The sequence below is a fragment of the Vanessa tameamea genome, chromosome 10 (genome assembly GCF_037043105.1).
Source record: "Vanessa tameamea isolate UH-Manoa-2023 chromosome 10, ilVanTame1 primary haplotype, whole genome shotgun sequence".
Lineage (NCBI taxonomy): Eukaryota > Metazoa > Arthropoda > Insecta > Lepidoptera > Nymphalidae > Vanessa > Vanessa tameamea.
The window spans coordinates 4,139,928-4,158,623 of NC_087318.1; the positions used below are offsets into that span (position 1 = coordinate 4,139,928).

At 31.9% G+C, this 18,696-nt stretch overlaps 1 protein-coding gene across 1 annotated transcript in view; it reads right to left on the reverse strand.

Moving 5' to 3' along the window:
* Positions 1-213: 213 nt before the first annotated feature.
* Positions 214-18,696, reverse strand: part of Cad86c (Cadherin 86C) — a 100,052-nt gene continuing 81,569 nt past the window's right edge. Inside the window, exons 4-15 of the mRNA XM_026644612.2 lie at positions 18,345-18,589; positions 17,485-17,568; positions 16,133-16,258; positions 15,623-15,887; positions 6,433-6,625; positions 5,590-5,833; positions 4,780-5,365; positions 4,337-4,691; positions 4,040-4,187; positions 3,798-3,928; positions 3,138-3,464; positions 214-3,061 (exon numbers count right to left, since the gene is read on the reverse strand). Coding sequence (XP_026500397.2) covers positions 598-3,061; positions 3,138-3,464; positions 3,798-3,928; positions 4,040-4,187; positions 4,337-4,691; positions 4,780-5,365; positions 5,590-5,833; positions 6,433-6,625; positions 15,623-15,887; positions 16,133-16,258; positions 17,485-17,568; positions 18,345-18,589 — 5,168 coding nt within the window. The 3' untranslated portion in view covers positions 214-597. The remainder of the gene's footprint in view (positions 3,062-3,137; positions 3,465-3,797; positions 3,929-4,039; positions 4,188-4,336; positions 4,692-4,779; positions 5,366-5,589; positions 5,834-6,432; positions 6,626-15,622; positions 15,888-16,132; positions 16,259-17,484; positions 17,569-18,344; positions 18,590-18,696) is intronic.

Consider the following 18,696-nt stretch of genomic DNA (forward strand, 5'->3'; position numbering starts at 1 on the left):
CCACTTTCTATAGGTATCCTATATGCTAGTCCGCCAACCAATGCCATTCAATTAATATTTGCAGTTATACATGCTATTTATAAGATAAGTTGGTAATGGATGTGTTACTTGTAAAGGAAACCTAAAACTACATATTAATTATTATGTTTTAATCTATTAATTTTATTTAAATAAATAATTATACTAAACTAAAGATAGAATAAAACAAACGTGTAAGTGTATAATAATATAACTTTATATTTTATAACAAATATAGAATTGCATACTGAAACAGTACGACTAATGTGGATGGTGAAATATTTATATACAATAGATTTATTAAAGCTATAATTAATTTAAATAATACTAGACCTTAATTTAATATTTATTTACAATAAATTGTTTCTTACAGTAATTTTATTTATAAACCAGTCATAAATAAAGGCAGTTGATTCATTAATATTACCTAGTAAATGTAATAAAAATATTATATACAATGGTTATAACATTATGAGAACATGATTTATTTAATAAATAGGACGGAACAAACTCTACAATTAATAGAAAAATAATATATATAAGGCACTCTTGTTGTCTGGTAATAATTTGTTTTTTTATCTAATACGACGTTGAACTACTGTCGGGTCTGAGCTGTTTAGTTTGTACCTCATCATAAGCAATAGTGAAAACACTTTTTTTCTCTGTTATGGGTAATCTTTTAATGTTACCAGCTTGTTGAACTAGCGTGCTCATTGCGATTCCAGAATCATTGTCGTCAATTTTCGATGTTGAATTTCTTTGATTAACATCGACTACAGATTCTCCACCGATATTTATTTTAGAAACATGCACCTCAGTTCCGGTTTTTCTAGCATCATCATAGTTTGTTGAAATTGATATACTATGTGTTAATGCACTTTCAGATATTTCCGGCTGCTTTTCTTTATTTTTAACATCATCTTGATTAACGTAAATCGGTTGTTGTTCTAAAGACGGCCGTCGCGGAAGTACAGGAATATTTGACGCACCTAAGTATTTGGGAATATGGGTTGGTTGAATGTAACAAAGCGGATTTTGGTTTTCATATTGATGTTCATATCTGTGTTCAGAATGCTGCAATAACGGATGTACGTCTGGTAACGGCCCTTCGGGAACAGGTGTAACCTTTCCTTCTTTCAACAAACGAGGATGAATAAAGTCACTTTCTTTATCTTTGTAGTTTTTTTTTGTCTCTGCAATTTGACTTAGATTATCTTTGCTAGTAATTTTTCCATACCGACCGTTCTTTTCTTTTAATTCTTTGTCTTGTTCTTGTTTTGCTTTTGACGGCCTCTTGGGCTTATCCGGTATTATTTTTTCGGATGTAGATGTTTTTGTGTTTGCATTTGGTTTTTTACTATACCATTGCATATATCTTGGTAGACTTTTCTGTAAAGGCTTAGTTGATTCACTGGCTTTCGTTGATTCATTTTCATGGTCTTTTTTAGAAGTTAAAACTTTACTAGTATCAACTTCTGGGATAACTAAATCAGTTATCTCTAATTTAGTTGCAGTTTTGTCAACAACGTTATCTTTTTCTTCTGTAGAGGATCCTTGTCGTGAAAATATCTTATTTTTGTTACTCTTACTCGCAGAACTACTTGTACTTTGACTATTTTCATACTGTTGAATATCATGTTTCGATGTATTGTCATGTTCGATCGATTCACGCCTTTGTCTCCGTGATTTGTTTAATGAAATGTCAGCTTCCAATTTTTCATCTAGAGAATCAGAAATTTCCATTAAGACTTCTCGTCGTAATTTAGGTTTCCTGTCAGCTTCGGAGCCTTTTATTTGCGTGGAAGATATTTTTTCATTTTTTGATGTAGTTATTGTGCTCTTTGTTACATCACCATAGTGTTTAACCCGTTCTTCCCTTTCATTGGTTTTACTAATTTTAACATGCTTTTCACTCTCTAAGGAAGGTGACACATCACTCTCTTCAATTATAGGTGTTTTGATTTTTCGTTTTAGTTCATAAATACGTATACTACGCCTTGGATCTCTATATTTTATTTTCTTTTTAGGTTTTTTCTTCCTTACCCATGCCATCTTTTTTAATTGGTCTGACGTTGGCTGTGAGTCATCTTCACTGTACGAATCATTATCGCTTCGTGATTTTCTTTTTACCTCACTAGTAAAATCTGCTTCTGTTTGTGTGCCAATATGACATTCAGTTTGAGTCGCCATGACAGAGTGGCCAGGTAAACTTTGAGTTTCTAATTTGCTTTCAACTTGCGATGCTGTTTCTTGATTTTGTAACATTTTATCTCTCTCTATTAATATTTGGTGAAGAAGTTCATTCTGTTTACGCAAGGACGATTCTAATAGCTCTTGGTGTATTGAAGATTTATTTTGCATTTCGATTAAAGCATTTTGTAAATAATCAGATTTAAGTGGTACGGTACCCGGAACATCTAAACGCACGTTTGAATATTCACGCGATTCATTTTGATTGTCAATATAAGTTTTTGATTTTTGTCCAATACTTTTGTCATCTCGGTTTGATATATTATCTAAATCAGTTACTATTTTATCCATTTTATCCCTAATATTGCTAGCTTCATCGCCTTGTTCTCTGATAAATCTTTCCATGAGTAGCTCTTTTCCATTATCTACAACGACGTATTGGGTATGTGGAACTAAAGTAACTGGTCTTTGTTGGTGAACGGGAAGATTAACATAACGTTCTTCTTCAGTTTTACCACGTGTTACTAATCTTAAAATTTCAGTATTACCTTCTTTTATAAAATATTGATCTCTACCGAGAGACGACGAAGCATGTTTATCATATTGGCGTTTCAGTTTATCTTCTTCTTTTTCTTGTTTGTTCTTGTCATCAGATTTAAGGAATCCGCCAACTTCAGAACCTCTGTCAATTTCATGTCGTCTTATAGAATCATTATCTTGATCCTTGCGATGATAATGCAGTGTAGCAATTCTATCGTATCCGTTTTCCAAATCATCAATGTATTCTTTATGTTTATTTGCAAAAGCTTCCTGGAGCTGCATTTCTTTTGTATAAATTACATTTGGTCCATCTCTGAAATAAATAAAACATTTTTAGTATATTCAAGTAAACAGTAACCTCATAATATATATATTTTATTGCTATTTACCTTCGGCGAACTGATTGTCGGGTATCATCGTATTTATAATCGTTGTCTGTGGCAGCTTGAACGAATTCTTGTCGAATGTCACCAGGTGTTGATGCGGGCTTACTTAGGTCTTTTGATCTATAGTTCCTTTTATTAAATTTCCATTGTGTCGGTTTAGTCCTCAAATCTGTTTGTTCAGCGCTCCAGGCTTCGCGTCTCCTCCATTCAGGTGCTTGTATTGATTTATTTTCTATATTCTGCGTCGACTTGTTTTCCCTCCCAACTTCCTTGTCGCGAACCACTAAATGCACGTCGTCCTCTGTGGAGTTGACACGTATCACTCTTTTCCTAGAATTTATTAATGGATTTCTATGTACCTATCTGTTCTTTATATTAATTCTTTTATTAAGTAACATTGAATAAGTGTGAATGTGCCAAATTATGCGTTAGGTAAAAAGTGTAGCGAAAAAGATAGTAACTGTGCTATTTATTTGAAAACTATTTGCTGGTGAAAGTTTTTAAAAAGCGATTTGAAATGTTTTTTACATAAACATTTTTTTTTCTTTCTGATATTGATAAAAAAATTCAGGCATACTACAAGTTGGATTTTACTTGAAATATACATAACAATTTTAAACTGATTATCAAAAGCGTTAATATTAAATAAAAAATATATATTACCTTGGTGGCATATACAAAGGGCATCCTTCACATATACAACAACATATAAGAAGTAGTAGAACTAAGGCAATTAATATTGCCAGTAAAATTAATAACCAAAATAGTAATCGACTTTCAGCTCTATAAACACCCTGCAACAAATTAAAAAAAATTATGCATGAGCTTTATATTATATAACGTTAACGTTAACTTTATATAACGTTATTATTTATATCTCAGGAATATTCAATAAATATTTATACCGAGTGATTGTCCTCAGTTGTTGATGATTGGTCTTTATGAACGGTGCTCGTAGTGTATACCGTCATATTTTTCGCTAGTTGTTCTTGCAGTTTTGCCACGTTAATTGCTGAGTTTCCGGCCATTCGAACTACTGCAGTAACTACACTCCTAAAATAATAAAAATTATACACATTTATTATCTATGTATTTCTATGAGTCATCATGGCGTATATATTTTTTCATTCCATTTAAAATAATGAAAATACGTTATGTATTGAATATTTTAAGGAATGAAATACACATAATACTGCACTTACTTTTCTTGACTAGACTCTTGGCCACTAAGGTCTGCAGTACCTTTATCATCATTTCCTTTATACGGCTTTATATCTATTATTGTGACTTTCCCTCCTGAGAGTGTACTTAATACTTCCTCAAGTTTTTGTCTATCGGGATTTGCACCTGGTACAATGAAGGACATTGTCCGTGTTTTACTTTCTGGAGGGTAAATTTTTACCATCGTCGTCGAGGACAAATTGGGAACACCAAGATCATAAGCTCTAATGGTTAACACGTAAACTTCGCTTTCTTCTTCGTTATCATATTGTCTTTTTTGTCTATAAATATTTTGTTTTTTTGATCTTTTTAATGTTTCTAAAAGATATAATTCACCTGAAATAGAGATAAATATAATTTAATAATTTATTTTATTTCATTTTCGCATATACGTAACATATGAATAAAAAGATGAACATGTTACCTGTATCTTCATTAATAGCAAATTTGCCATCTCCGTTCCCTTCGATTATTTCATATTTTACTATATTATTTGGTGGCTCAGCGTCTTTATCGATAGCCTTTACAAAAGCCGCTGAAGTAAAATTGTTTAAACTCGGCGATAAGACAAATTCATACAGCGTCCTTTCAAACTCTGGTGGGTTATCATTAACATCTAATAACTTAATAATTAATGGCACTGTAACTCTTAAACCTACACCGTCATTATCTCTAGCCTCTACTAAAAAATGCAAGTCTGGCATAGCTTCGCGGTCGAAGCCATGGTTATTTGTAGCTATAGTTATTAATCCTGATATAGGATCTAAATTCAAAGATGTATTTAAATATCCTAGTATGGCAGTATATTGAATTTTTCCAAATGATCCTGTATCTACATCATCAGCTGCAACTTGTACAACTCTTGTACCAGCTGTCGCATTCTCTGGTACTTCTTCATCATAAGAAAGAGCCAAAAATACCGGAGGATTGTCATTAACATCATTTAAGTAGACGGTGACATTTGCCGTGACAGACAAATTTGTTGCTGGACCAAGCTCTTGAGCTAAAATCTGAAATAAATATAAAATTCATACGTTAATTATGACAATCGAAAAAGTAATATCAACATGAGTGAAGAAAAATTTATAATATATTTTTATTGTACATTTTTAGCTACACATTCGGCTTCGTACGGGTAACATAAGGTTAATTTTACTTTAAACATACACCAATTAAATTTTATTTGTTTAAACAGATCGATAAATTATATTGTATTATGTTATATAAGATCTACCTGAAAAATAACTGATTTCCGAGCTTCAAAATCCAACATCGTATTGTCTCGCACTTTGATGATGAATTGCGCATGTCTCTCAGCGACAGTTGGCGATATTTCAAAAGTCCCGTTATTTCCCACTAACGATAGAGAGAACACGCCGTTTTTTCCTGCATCATTGTCATTCACTTGCGGAATGTAAGGATCGTTGAATATCAATGCTGTTCCTTGAGGAGCATTTTCATCTAAATATGTGATGTAACTGAAAGAGATCGAATCATTTTTAAATAATGGTTAATAACATATACAGGAGCCGAGATGGTCCAGTGGTTAGAACGCGTGCATCTTAACCGATGATTTCGGGTTCAAACCCAGGCAGGCACCACTGAATTTTCATGTGCTTAATTTGTATTTATAATTTATCTCGTGCTCGGCGGTGAAGGAAAACATCGTGAGGAAACCTGCATGTGTCTAATTTTAACGAAATTCAGCCACATGTGTATTCCACCAACCCGCATTGGAGCAGAGTGGAATATGCTCCATACCTTCTCCTCAAAGGGAGAGGAGGCCTTAGCCCAGCAGTAGGAAATTTACAGGCTGTTTATGTTATGTATGTTATGTTTTATGTAAAATATACATAGGTACGTGTAAGATAAAGTAAAGTAACCAGTAAAGTACAACGAAAGCCATAACCAGTGGTCGTTTTGGAAAAAATACTGATTTTAATACAATATTACTGTCTATTTTTTTTTGTGTTGCGGTCGAAACTCTTATCATTGCTTCTAAATTATGAGGTAAAGGTGTTTCGGTATATTTTCTATTAAATAAATTCTATGTTTTATATAATAAAAAAAAACTTACGAATCATTCTCAAAGTAAGGAGGCGAATTGTCTCGTTCAGGCAGTATAAAAGCGAGCTGTACGGTTGAGGACATCGCTTCTGGCTCTTCTCTTGATAGACGTACTTCTTCTGCAACCACTGTAAGAAGTATCGGCGCTCCTGCATGAGATATCGCCGCTATTTCTTCAATTGGCCGCTCCAGAGTCACTTCACCTTGAATTTATAAAAATATAAATTAGTAAATATAATATAATTTCCACAATATTATATTTTTAATTATAAGTTTTACAGATTTTATTTTCAATTTACATAATTATTTATAACTTATATACAGCGCCATCTGTTAATGACTGAAATAAAAGCAACTCTCACTTTGCTTTCAACAATTTAGGTAAGGTAAAGTGACAAAGACAAGTATTTAGTTATAAAAAGTATCGCTAGATGGCGTTCTAATGTCATATAATATACTGAACTTCTTAATGTTTGTGAAAATTGTAACAAAAAAATATGCTCTTCTTTAGGAAAAGTTGTAGTTTTCTTTGGGAAAATAAAACGCGACAAAAAAAAACAGTCTCACTACGATTTAGTAAAAATTTTAAATGTCAGTCATTTTTAAGTCATTCAGCGCGCAGTTAAAACTGCTGGGTCGATCATGAATCTCAGTCTCAGATCATGAAATTGTGCTCAGGACTTGAATATGGACGTATGTACATAGTTATGGTCGACCACTGAGGGAGGATGAAAATTTGTGTTGCTAGAAATATAAAAAATCGATGTTAAGCGTTCTATTTATACATAACTTGAAGAAAGTTAAAGTTAAAGTATAGAAATCGATGTTGAAAATTACCATATGGATGTGAAATTGGGGATGAAAGTTTATAACTTATTTGTGAAGTTCGAAATATGAATTCTATCTCAGATTTAAAAAAGGCAACTTTACGATCAGAAAAAAATCTGTCAATTTGTAAGGGTTCAATATGAAAACAGATTAAAATAGATGAATGTTCAGTTATTAAATAAGGCTAGTGATCAGAATAAATAATTATATACTGTAATTAGCATACGTTGAAATAGGAATACCTTTACAGCGGCATAGACAAGGCTTAGACAATGTACTAATATTTTAATATTTATATTATGTACGACAGTATCCGCCCACATAAGTTCACTCACAAAAGGAAATTATAATGAGTCATTTACTGAGGCAATAGGCGTTATGTGAAATGGTCTTTTGTTTAAATTCGTGACGTATATTTCGTTATCACGTATATTTATTGTTGTCTAAAATTGTAGTTAATTAAGATTATCTTAATTATAAACCAACATCAACAAGCAATTGACATTTGTCAATAACAAAATTTATGGCTGTTTTTATATAATTCGTTTTTATTTCTCGTACAAAAACAAGCCATCTTTGTCCGGTTCGCAATTACAACTGATTTTATTACACTGAAGATTTTTATTTTAATCCTAATAAGTATTTCAGTAAATGTAATATACATATATATTAAATATCTTAATTATCTTGAAAATACGTCTTAATTTAAAAAAGGGAAATGTGCTGCGTTCTTGATATAGAGCCGTATTAAGAAAGGATTTTGGGTAATTTATAATTCAAGATGTATGAATCTGAATAGAACTGTATAAGAAATCCTAGCCATTTTAAAGTTGCAGGTTCGATTCGAATTCGAAATAAAAGCTATACATTAAAAAAAGAGTGGAAAATCATAGCATTGGAATGTCTGTTGCATAAGAAGTAGTCTTTCGAAGTATTTTATAATAATTAGACATTCCATAATAAAAAAAACTGGTAAGGACGTAGTGTTTAATTTGTTTCTCCTCTATCACGTATTTATTTGAGGCAGAACAAAAAAAAAACAAGTCAGTACTAAAAAATATGTCATTTATATTATGCTCTTGTTATATTTAGGGGGGTGCTGACGTGGCATGTATGTTATTAAAGACGCTTGCGACGTGTTAGGGAGCTTTGAATAAATTTTCATTCTTTAGCTTGACAGATTGTATAAGGCCACATAAATAATACTTAAGTCTCACGTATAATTGAAAAAAGAATCCGTGATGTACAATGACGAGTCATCATGATGTGAAACTACATCATGACTCGTATATTTAATAAACAGATCGTATAATTAATAAATAAATAAAGCATATTATTCGATAGAAGATTATATAGATGATAAAAATGCATGGAACTAGTATTTTCACGCAGGATATATTATATGTACATTTATATATATAATTGTATTTGACTAAGATAAGTTTTTATTTTAAATGTTGGAAAAGAGTAACTACTGAGTTTATTGCCGGTTCTTTTCGTTAAAATGTACATTCCGAACCGATGGTAGTTTTACTTAATATCGTTTGTTAATTGACGATTCAAAAGTGCTTGTAAAAACCTACTTGAATAAAGTATATTTAGATTTTGATTTTTTTGAATATGCCTATGTTACTCATATGTAATAATCAAATTATATAAGATCAGTCTGTTGTAAGACATCACTCTACTCTGTGTATTACAAAAACAATTCATCATATAAAATAATCAAAGATTTCGTTACCAAGATCGAAGACAGACAAAATCTGTGACAGTAATTAGCATACAAAAGTCCTGGCAGCGATTAAATGTTTCAAGTGCTCTTTCAAAATGATAATTCATTATTGTTTCATTCATCTTATAAATTACGTTTGAGTACCTACGTCTGCTAGGATACATTTAATTACAGTTCACGTAAGTAGATAAGCACTCGTACAGTTACAACAAAATTCTATATTATTAAAATAGCCTGATCTTGTCAAAACATTCTTGTTTTGTATTTACAGATAAGATTTTTTAGAAGAAAAAACTTTGAATTGTGATATTCTAGGAAAGCGGCAAGGAATTCGGTATAAAATATCACATAGCCCGGACATGTTGCGTTCGGTGAAAACCTCTTTTTATTTTAAGAAGAAGGTTTGGATCTTATTCTCTTTCGCTTTCGTGTGTGTTGGTACATAAATTTGCCAAAATTTCATGCGAGATAGCAGGCATGGCAGGTTTTCTGAAGATGTTTTCCTGCACTGCCGAGCACGAGATGAATAACATTTACTTGGTGGTAGAACTTTGCACGGTAGGTACCACCACATATTTTACCGTATAACAGCAATATTATGTATTTTTTATTGCGGTTTGAAGTATGAGCCAGTGCAACTAGAGGCAGAAGGGCCAACATCAACATTAAAATATTTTTTTTACAATAATATTTAGTAGTTATACTTGCCCTGATTTGAACCTGCGACCCAAGTGTTCTATCAACTGCATTTTCTTTTGTTTTAGAATGCCGTCTAAATATAATTAATTAATATTATGATGGATATCGTACCGTAAGTTACTAATACCTATCAAAATTTAAGCCAATTCATTCAATCCCAGAATTCAGAAAGTCACTTTGGTAAACATTTAAGTCTGTTACGTATATTATTTGTGTTTTTAATAATAACATTCCAAGTGATAAACTTGTATTTATTTAGTTGCCAATAAGGCTTACGACAAAATAAAATAACAGTTTTCCTCGAAAAAGTTCGGGAGTTTGTCTTTGACATGCGATCTGTCCAATAACTGTTCAAGCGAAAAATACATTATTACAAAGCGATTTCTAAATAGATTATAGTTTATATTATTTACGTTTGAAAATCAAAGGGTACAATAACATTCAATATATGACAATTGTGTTTTATTAATACGAACATAGACAGTAACGTTTTTATTGTTTGGCCATCGCAACATCTGTCGTATATCTCGTAAGAAACAAGAAAATCTTTTCTAATCCAGGTTACGTTTTATAGGTAATGAACACGTTCATTAAGCACTAGGCCTTTTTATACCAATAAACTGGTTAATATTAGTATTACACCCGAATATACTCGTACACACAGCATTTTTTTACTAATACCTTATTGCAATAAAAATTACAGCATTTTTCAAAATAAAGCATAAATTAAGGAATTATACTTTAACATTCCGACTTCGGCAGACTAGCCGAGAGACGTTTCATGTTTTGTTTGTATGTCTATTTTATATCATTACCATTTAACGGTAGTACTAAGCGAATCTGTGAGGCACAGTTGTCTGAAGTCGGAGTTGGAGTGTGTATTGTCATGTCTCCTGGAACGCTATTCAAACTAAGTACCTCTTTATTATGAAAAGTAAGCAAAGACAGCAGAATTGTTTACAATAGCAAACTTGGTATGCAAGTGAAATAATGTATTGCCGGCATTGGCATCAATAAGTGACTTTGATGGCGATTTTATTTTACTTATACTTTATATTTGACCGTGTATTATTCAATTATATATATATGTATATACATTTAATAAAATTGGAGTATCTGTTTGTAATATTAAAATAACCGCTTTTTACTAAATGCATATGTATGTATACACGGTACATATATTAAAATAACATTTTTTACAATTTTTATTTTGTAATTATTATTATATATAAAATAAAAATAAAGTCACGCTGCGATGTTCAAATACTAACATAAATTAAGATTTCAAAGTCGCGGACTCAGCTATGTAGTTAAGAATATGTAAATAAATGTTGCTCGTGTTTAAGTTTTAAAAAAGTACAATTCTAAAAGTTAGAAAAGGTTTTTATACAAAGAATATTTAAAATAAATTGTTACAAATGCAGAGAACGTAATGATTTTGTATACGACTAAACAATTATATTTTCAAAATTAAAAAATTCTTGGACACTTACTTATTTCAACTAAGCAAACCAATGTAAAATTAGGCATAATATGAAATACTGCATACTCTTTACAAAGAATGGAACGTAGACCGACAGCACGGGTATGGTCTAATGAGGTATTATACCAAAGCTAGGCGAAATCCTAGGCACGGCATTCGATAATACGATCTTCGACTCGAAACTACCGAACTTGTAAATCGAACCACTATTGGATCTTACATACTTTTGCCATATTAGCATTAAACAGTTAAATAATACGGTATGTATTTGCATGAATAATAACGGAACGTTACATCTTTAGTTAGACTTCTTCAATAGGTCCTTTCACAAGACAAACATTGTACGAGACTCGTTATCAAGCGCTTTCAATTTAAAACCTCATAATTCCATCTGACATTTAGCGAAGGCTAAAAAGCTGATAATTAATTTAACTTTAGTGCTTACTAGTTTAAAATAGGGTTTACTTTGGTGTCGATTCGTTTTAAATTTTCATTGAGTTTGTCAGTCTGTACCAGGAAATAAGCAAAGCTTAGTGGTTAATTGTTAAAGTTGGCGGCTAGAGTTGGATTTAATTTCGTTAAAATGACTAAAGTTATTTTGTGTAAAATAGTGGATGAAATAGGTCACGCGATGTGGTTCAACTCGGGTCAAGTCGAGTAAAGTCAGGGGTTGATAAGGAAGAAGAATATCCTACGGAAGCCTGCGGAATCCGTACTGATTTTATCTAATAAAAATTGTTTGTCTACATTGACCTAGTATTTGAAATTAGAACGGAAGGAGTACTCATTTAGAAATGACATTATTGTTGAAGGATAAATAACTTCACGTGCGGTATAAGGTAATGTCATAGTAAACTAGGACGGCAATATAGAATATCTAAGTTGTTTAAATATTCATATGTACAAACTAAATGTTACATTTATTTAAGCAATGATATCAAATTTAATGAATTTATATGAACTATGTCATAGCGATATAATATTGAAATAGGAACGTTCGAAGGGAGGGCGTCGACCTTTGATATTAGTTACTATTCTAAGCGGCGTAATAACTTCAAGGGAAAAATGCAAACAGTCCATAATTTATGATTCTATTTCTGTATAAAAAAATATATATATTATATTGATAATAAATATTATTTTATAGGTCGAAATATTTATGGTACGAACAAAGGCAAGTTTTTTTTTTTTAATATAGAATTGCAATCGGGTAACTTGATAGTAATCGATCACCAACTCTTAAGCATTTGGACTATAAGAATTCTTAAGAAATTGTTACACCGCCAAAGCGCCGCCAACCATGATAACTAAGATTCTATGACCCTTGTGCCTGTAACTAAACTGGCTCGCATACAATTTAAATACAAACATTTGCCGGAACACGGTACTACTAATTGAATATAGTATTTACCCATACAAGCTTAAGTTGAACCGTACCAAATAGAAAATAAGTAAAATTTGTATTATTTTAATATGCATATAATATACATCCGTAACAAGCCTACTTACTACTATTAAGACTTTAAATGGCGTGGCTGTGATTCATGATTAAATGATTCTAAGTTTATTTATACACACTTTGAATGCAAATCGAAGTCTCGTAGGACTGAAATGTGGTAATCCATTACCTTTAGAATAAACGTTAAGGATTCAATTTATTCTAATGGACTTTCATAAGTTGTGGCTTTCGACATGCTAAACTAGAGTGATATGTGCGTCTTCTTAGCTAAATATGTATTATCAAATAAATCCGTCGAAATATATATCATCGGGGATGATGTTAAGTTTAATGTTATTTTAGAATTAATAGTTGTATATTGATTATTTCTCGTTAATAGATATTTGAGTTATTTGACTGTCCGTGTTAAAATATCAAATGGATTCTAAAATACACAAAGAAGCTTCTGAGTTATATGTGCACACATGTAAAGAAAGATAAATTAAATTTGTTGAATTGTGGAGGAATAATGTTAATAATTTGAGCGCGTTTGTGCTTTATTCGTATTTTATAATTTGTTACGTCACCACGCTTTTTCACAGCTAATCTGCAATGGAAAAGTGTTGTGAGATAAAATCTCATTTCCTTCTTTTTGATTTGGAATACCAGCTATTTTCTCAGACAGGGATTTTTTTAACGAACAATTACATTATGTTTCATTATTTACTTGGTGGTAGAGCTTTGTGCCACTCAGCATATATTCTACCACCAAAGAGCAATATTTATGGATAGCATTTGTCCATCTGCCTACCTATACCATAACAAAAAAAAGCAACTCCAATATTAATATATGCGATTTTGCTGAATCTCGATCTTAATTGTTAAACCTCTACCTAACACATTAATATTTCAACAAAATTATCAATTTATGTCAAAAAAATATTTATCGAAGCAACTTACACTACTGGTCGTTATTAAAACGGTTAATTAAACTTTCAATTTAAAGTTCAGGTACCTTACTATTAGTTAAGTTTTGTTACATTTTATATTACTCTCTACTAAATTCCGGTAGACGTTATAATGTCTGTCTGTGTATATATGTGTATCTATACGTAGATTGTCATGGCGATCAGTTGAACTGTGTGGCTAGTTACAATAAAGTGGATCGTATAAACTACTGCATGATTAAATACATATAATATTGCTTTATATATGCCAAGTTTCACGGTGATCGGCCATGTAAAATCAAAGTATATTAATCAAACTAACATTCGTTACTATAAACACGTATTATTTATTGTAAATTATTTTAAAATAAATAAGGATTTGAATGAGACATAATAAAATATTAACCATCCTATTTTTACAGTGACCTTAATAAGTTAATTATTTTTGGTCATTCCACGGTAGTAAGCGTGAAATACAAAGATCATACACTATATTTACATTTAAATGTGATCCAGATTTACATAAAACTCATAAACATAAATGCCACTTGAAACACGCAAGGTTTTCGCACGAAGACGGCTGTCGTGAGATATTTTGATTATGACCCCTACAACGGCTACTTTAAAATCAATACAACTAAGGGGCTCTGACATCTGCATATAGTATATTCACTGAACTAACATGTCTATCTATTATGGTATTTCTAGAACATAGTTCTATAACAATAATATTGGGAAATCTAATTTTAAAGGTTTTCTTTTGAATATTTTGCTTTATATATTAAAGAGACCTGTTCCAACAAAGTGGATGACAGCCTAACTGGTGGGTTTCGTAAAATCTATTTATAGATTTTTTGTTAACCCACGTTATTGTTTAAAGTCTACCCTCCAAAATCATTCCTAAGGAGGATAACCAATATTTTTGTTTTTCAGAAAATTATATTACAAAAATTGATATAATAAATTGTGACCGAGACATTTTTTTCGCATCTAAGCCTTCATACGAGATGTCGCATGGGAGCTAATAAAAATAATTCAAGCTATCTCGTCGGAATTATAACACCTCAGTAGCTGCGAGCTTAAAAGATTTAGGGCGGCGACACGATCACACAATGCGTGGTTGAGATCTGATAAGTTAGCTCCTGAATTTCAAATACAACCTCGATCCGATTTGCAATAAGTATGTACTGGTAATGCATTTTACATGAAACTTTCGACTTATACAATATTAAATTTAAATACATGTTATCGATGACTTACATGTAAAACGCACAAATTGTGTACTTGAATATAGGGGGAAAGGATTTGACTTACATAATAATAGAAATAATAAGATCTTATATAAAAGAGATTCCTACGAAAATAAATCGTAGTGGACATTACTATCTTTGCATAAAAGTAAAACACAGCTTATTCCCGTTTATTATATATATATCATCGTAAAATTCTAAATACCGTTAGAATATAATCTATCTCGCGCAATTGTAAACTGTCGAAAGCTTGTAAACGGTTATTCAACTTACAATAAAACATATATACAATTTCGATAGTTCATAATATTTCGATTAGGTTAGGTTAGAGTATATATATTTTAACTGAAATTTAATTCGATAGATTATAAACTAACGAAAAATAATATGCTAAATTGTAAGCAGTGATTAACGGTTCACGATATATAATATTTCGATTGTTAACAATTTCGCGAGATAGATTATAATCTAACGGTATTTTCAATTTCACGGTGGCATATATATTACGCACAATTATTACAAAGAATGTTGTCAACATTTTTAATTTTAATATTCCAAAATCCCATGTACGTTTTCGCAGTAACACGGGCTGCCAGATTTAATTAATTTACATTTTGATATTTTAATCCATTTTAATAATTTAACACTTTCTGGGCACTCTGAACGTCTATTAGACGTTGTAACAATAATTTAGCTATAGTCTCTTGTTACTCAAAGTGTCATATAAAAACATTTATACCGGGTAAATTTAAAAATGGAATTATTAAAACTTTATGTTTTATTGCTTTAGCAACAACATTATTTAGTCAGTGTTGCAACTTACCAGAAGTTTCATTAATGTTGAAAAATGGCGTGAACGGGTTTCCCTCAGACACGAGACCGTAGCGTGTCTGCCTTGGTGCTCCTTTATCTCCGTCTTCAGCTCGGACCTTCACTATCATGTCACCAGGCACCACTTGGCGTGGAAGGTGAGTAATAGGAGGTGCTGATGTGAACACAGGTGGCATGTCTTGGACATCTTGAACGACCACTACCACTTCTATTCCAGCTATATTTCGGGTGTCTTTACCCAGTTCTACGTAAGGGTCCTGTAAGAGAATCGTATTTATAATAAAATTATTCGTTGAATATTTTTGATTAATCCATAATGAAAACAAAATAAATAATTTATGTTTTTATAAGTTATAAATACCAAAATCATTGTTTGTTGTAATTTAATGTTAGGTTAGGCTAGAAAGTAAATTTGAAGTTAACAAAAGGTCATACATTATTTTTAAATTAAAAAATAGAACTGTAACTTATTTATATTACGCAATAACGCAACAGCACTTACCACAGCTAATAATGTCAAATGATACATGGACTGAGCTTCAAAATCCAATGGACCGACAAGGAATATCGTGCCCTCCGTATTCTCTGTAGATACTCGTCGCTGTCTTATTGCAAAAAGCGGCGAACCCTGCACAAAGAAAAAACGTCAAGTTAAAAATAGTTTTTAATCAACCTTTATGAAGATACCGAAGAAAAGCGCAATGTGTTCTTTTTTCAAATATTCGAGAAATATTTATTCACCTTCTGTTATTTTTTTGTGCGAAAAAAAATATATACTAAAGCTCTAAATAATATTTGAAAAATTAAAATAATATTTGAAATAAAATACGAGCGTGTAGAGCTACGAAATACAAATAAGCGAAATTCTATATATAACAGTTAATTTCATCACGTAGAGCTCGCTTTTAAATTACAGTGCGTGTAAAGACACGTTCCCGTCATTATAGCGTTTAATGGACGATTAGAAGCGTTTTTCCACAGAGCACTTTCAATAGAACCGGTAAATAAAGTACGGTACGATAACATCTCCGGAACACGCTACCAATAATACTTTGTGCTTAAATATCCTATAATAAAGTTATAGATTTCTGGTCATAATAGATATTTATATACTTATAAACAAATATTTTTAATGTATTGTAAATATGTCATTTTTTAAATAATATTGTGCAGACTGTCTCAAAATATTACAAGTTTTACATTACAGCTATTTATAATCGGTAGTCTATGTGATACCTTTCTCCTAATCACAATATACGTATATAAATGCACATAACATTTAATGTGAGTAGTGTCACTTCATAGCTAAAGAAATACTTCATATAATCTAACGATGTGATTATTCTATGCTAAATTATATATTCTTTAAGATTGCCTTCTGTTTCTCAATAGAATATTACAAGAACCTCAAGGCATGGGTGCCGCCCATTTACCACGGATAGTGAGAAATTTAACACGCCTGAAGACATCCTAATGCTCGGTAATTGTGTAATATCGTACTACCGAGAAATTCTGATCAAAGAAATTTTTTAAATGTATCGTTTAACATCCTTATATACCCTACCCTAATATAATGTGGTACTTGATAAGTATCAAGAATTTTTAATATTCTGCTTAAGCCATAAACATAATAGGTTGTTAGGGAAGATTGTGCTTAAAATGAATTTTCACTCAAAATGAAATGGTAAATGAATTATGGTGAAATTCCGTCAACGCGATATCACTGTGAAAATGAGCCCGATTAGCGGTGGCAACGAAACTTAATTATGTGGTTGAAGCGAAATGCGTGCTGACACGCCGCGGTTCGGGAACATCCAATCATCACCTCGTATCATTTAAACGAATAAAACATACCCAAAGTTCTAACTCCAACGGCTTCGGTGACAATGGATTTTTTCTAGCGATTACTATTTCTAGGTCCGTTCCACGTTTCGCATCCTGTAACAATAGTGATGTTTTATCGATCAACATTATAAAATAATTAATTCAAACGTGAATAGGGAGGCCATTTTTAATATTGTCTTTGTACGTGCGATCAATTTGCTACAATTTATTTATATCGTTTTAAAAGGTCAAGTACGATTTAATAACATAACAGTTAATCTCCGTTTCGTTTCCGCGAGGAAGCGAGTGTGAACGTAATCATCATCAATCACGGTACTTCACGCCGCAGGCGCCCGGTGCGGCGTCATATGATGACACCCATATTTTGAAGTATAGATATGTTGCCATTTTTTACATAGAGATCGCTATCTACTACAATTAAGTCATTAATGTTTAAGTTAAAAGAAAGTTACAATGACGATTACTCTTGCTGTGCTATTGCGAATAAGCGAATTGTCATGTTCTGTTTTAATAACTTATAATAGTCAACAAGCCAAGGTGGGCTAGGGTTAGAACATAAGATTCTCAACCGATGATTGTAGGTTCAAACCCAGGAAACCTCAGAATTTTCATGTGCCTAATTAATATTGTATTCATTTAAATTTAGCTTGTGCTTGGTGCTTTTGGTAAAGGAAAATATCGTGAGGAAAACTGCATGTGTCGGATATAAATCTGCCACATCCGTATCCACTAAATCCCATAGGAGCAGCGTGGTGGAATAAGATCTAAATTTCTTCCTTAAAAGTAGAGAAGTCCCTTTCCCATGTTCATTTACAGAATGGTACTTTACTTTTTGTACAGCAAATAGACAATAAATGTTTCAATTATACCTCAGGTACTAATATAATGGCCGGTTGGTGAGGAAATACGGTATCTCGTGGAGTGGTGGCATTGGTGCCAGTAATAGAACAGGCAATGCGAGCACTCCTCCCTCTGGTGTTGCGGGCTGACAGCCTGAAGTCCACGTATCGACCAGGTTCCAGCCTCCGAAGTAATATTACATTTGCTTGGCAGACTGAGTTGTATCGCGTGCATGGAAGTGACTCGATGCCGATATCTAGACGTCCCATTTGCCCTGCGTAAATAGAGTACAATGACAAATATACTTATAACCTACATATAATATAGACTTATTGACTTCCAGGTAGAATGTATAATATTATATAATATGTTATTGTATTT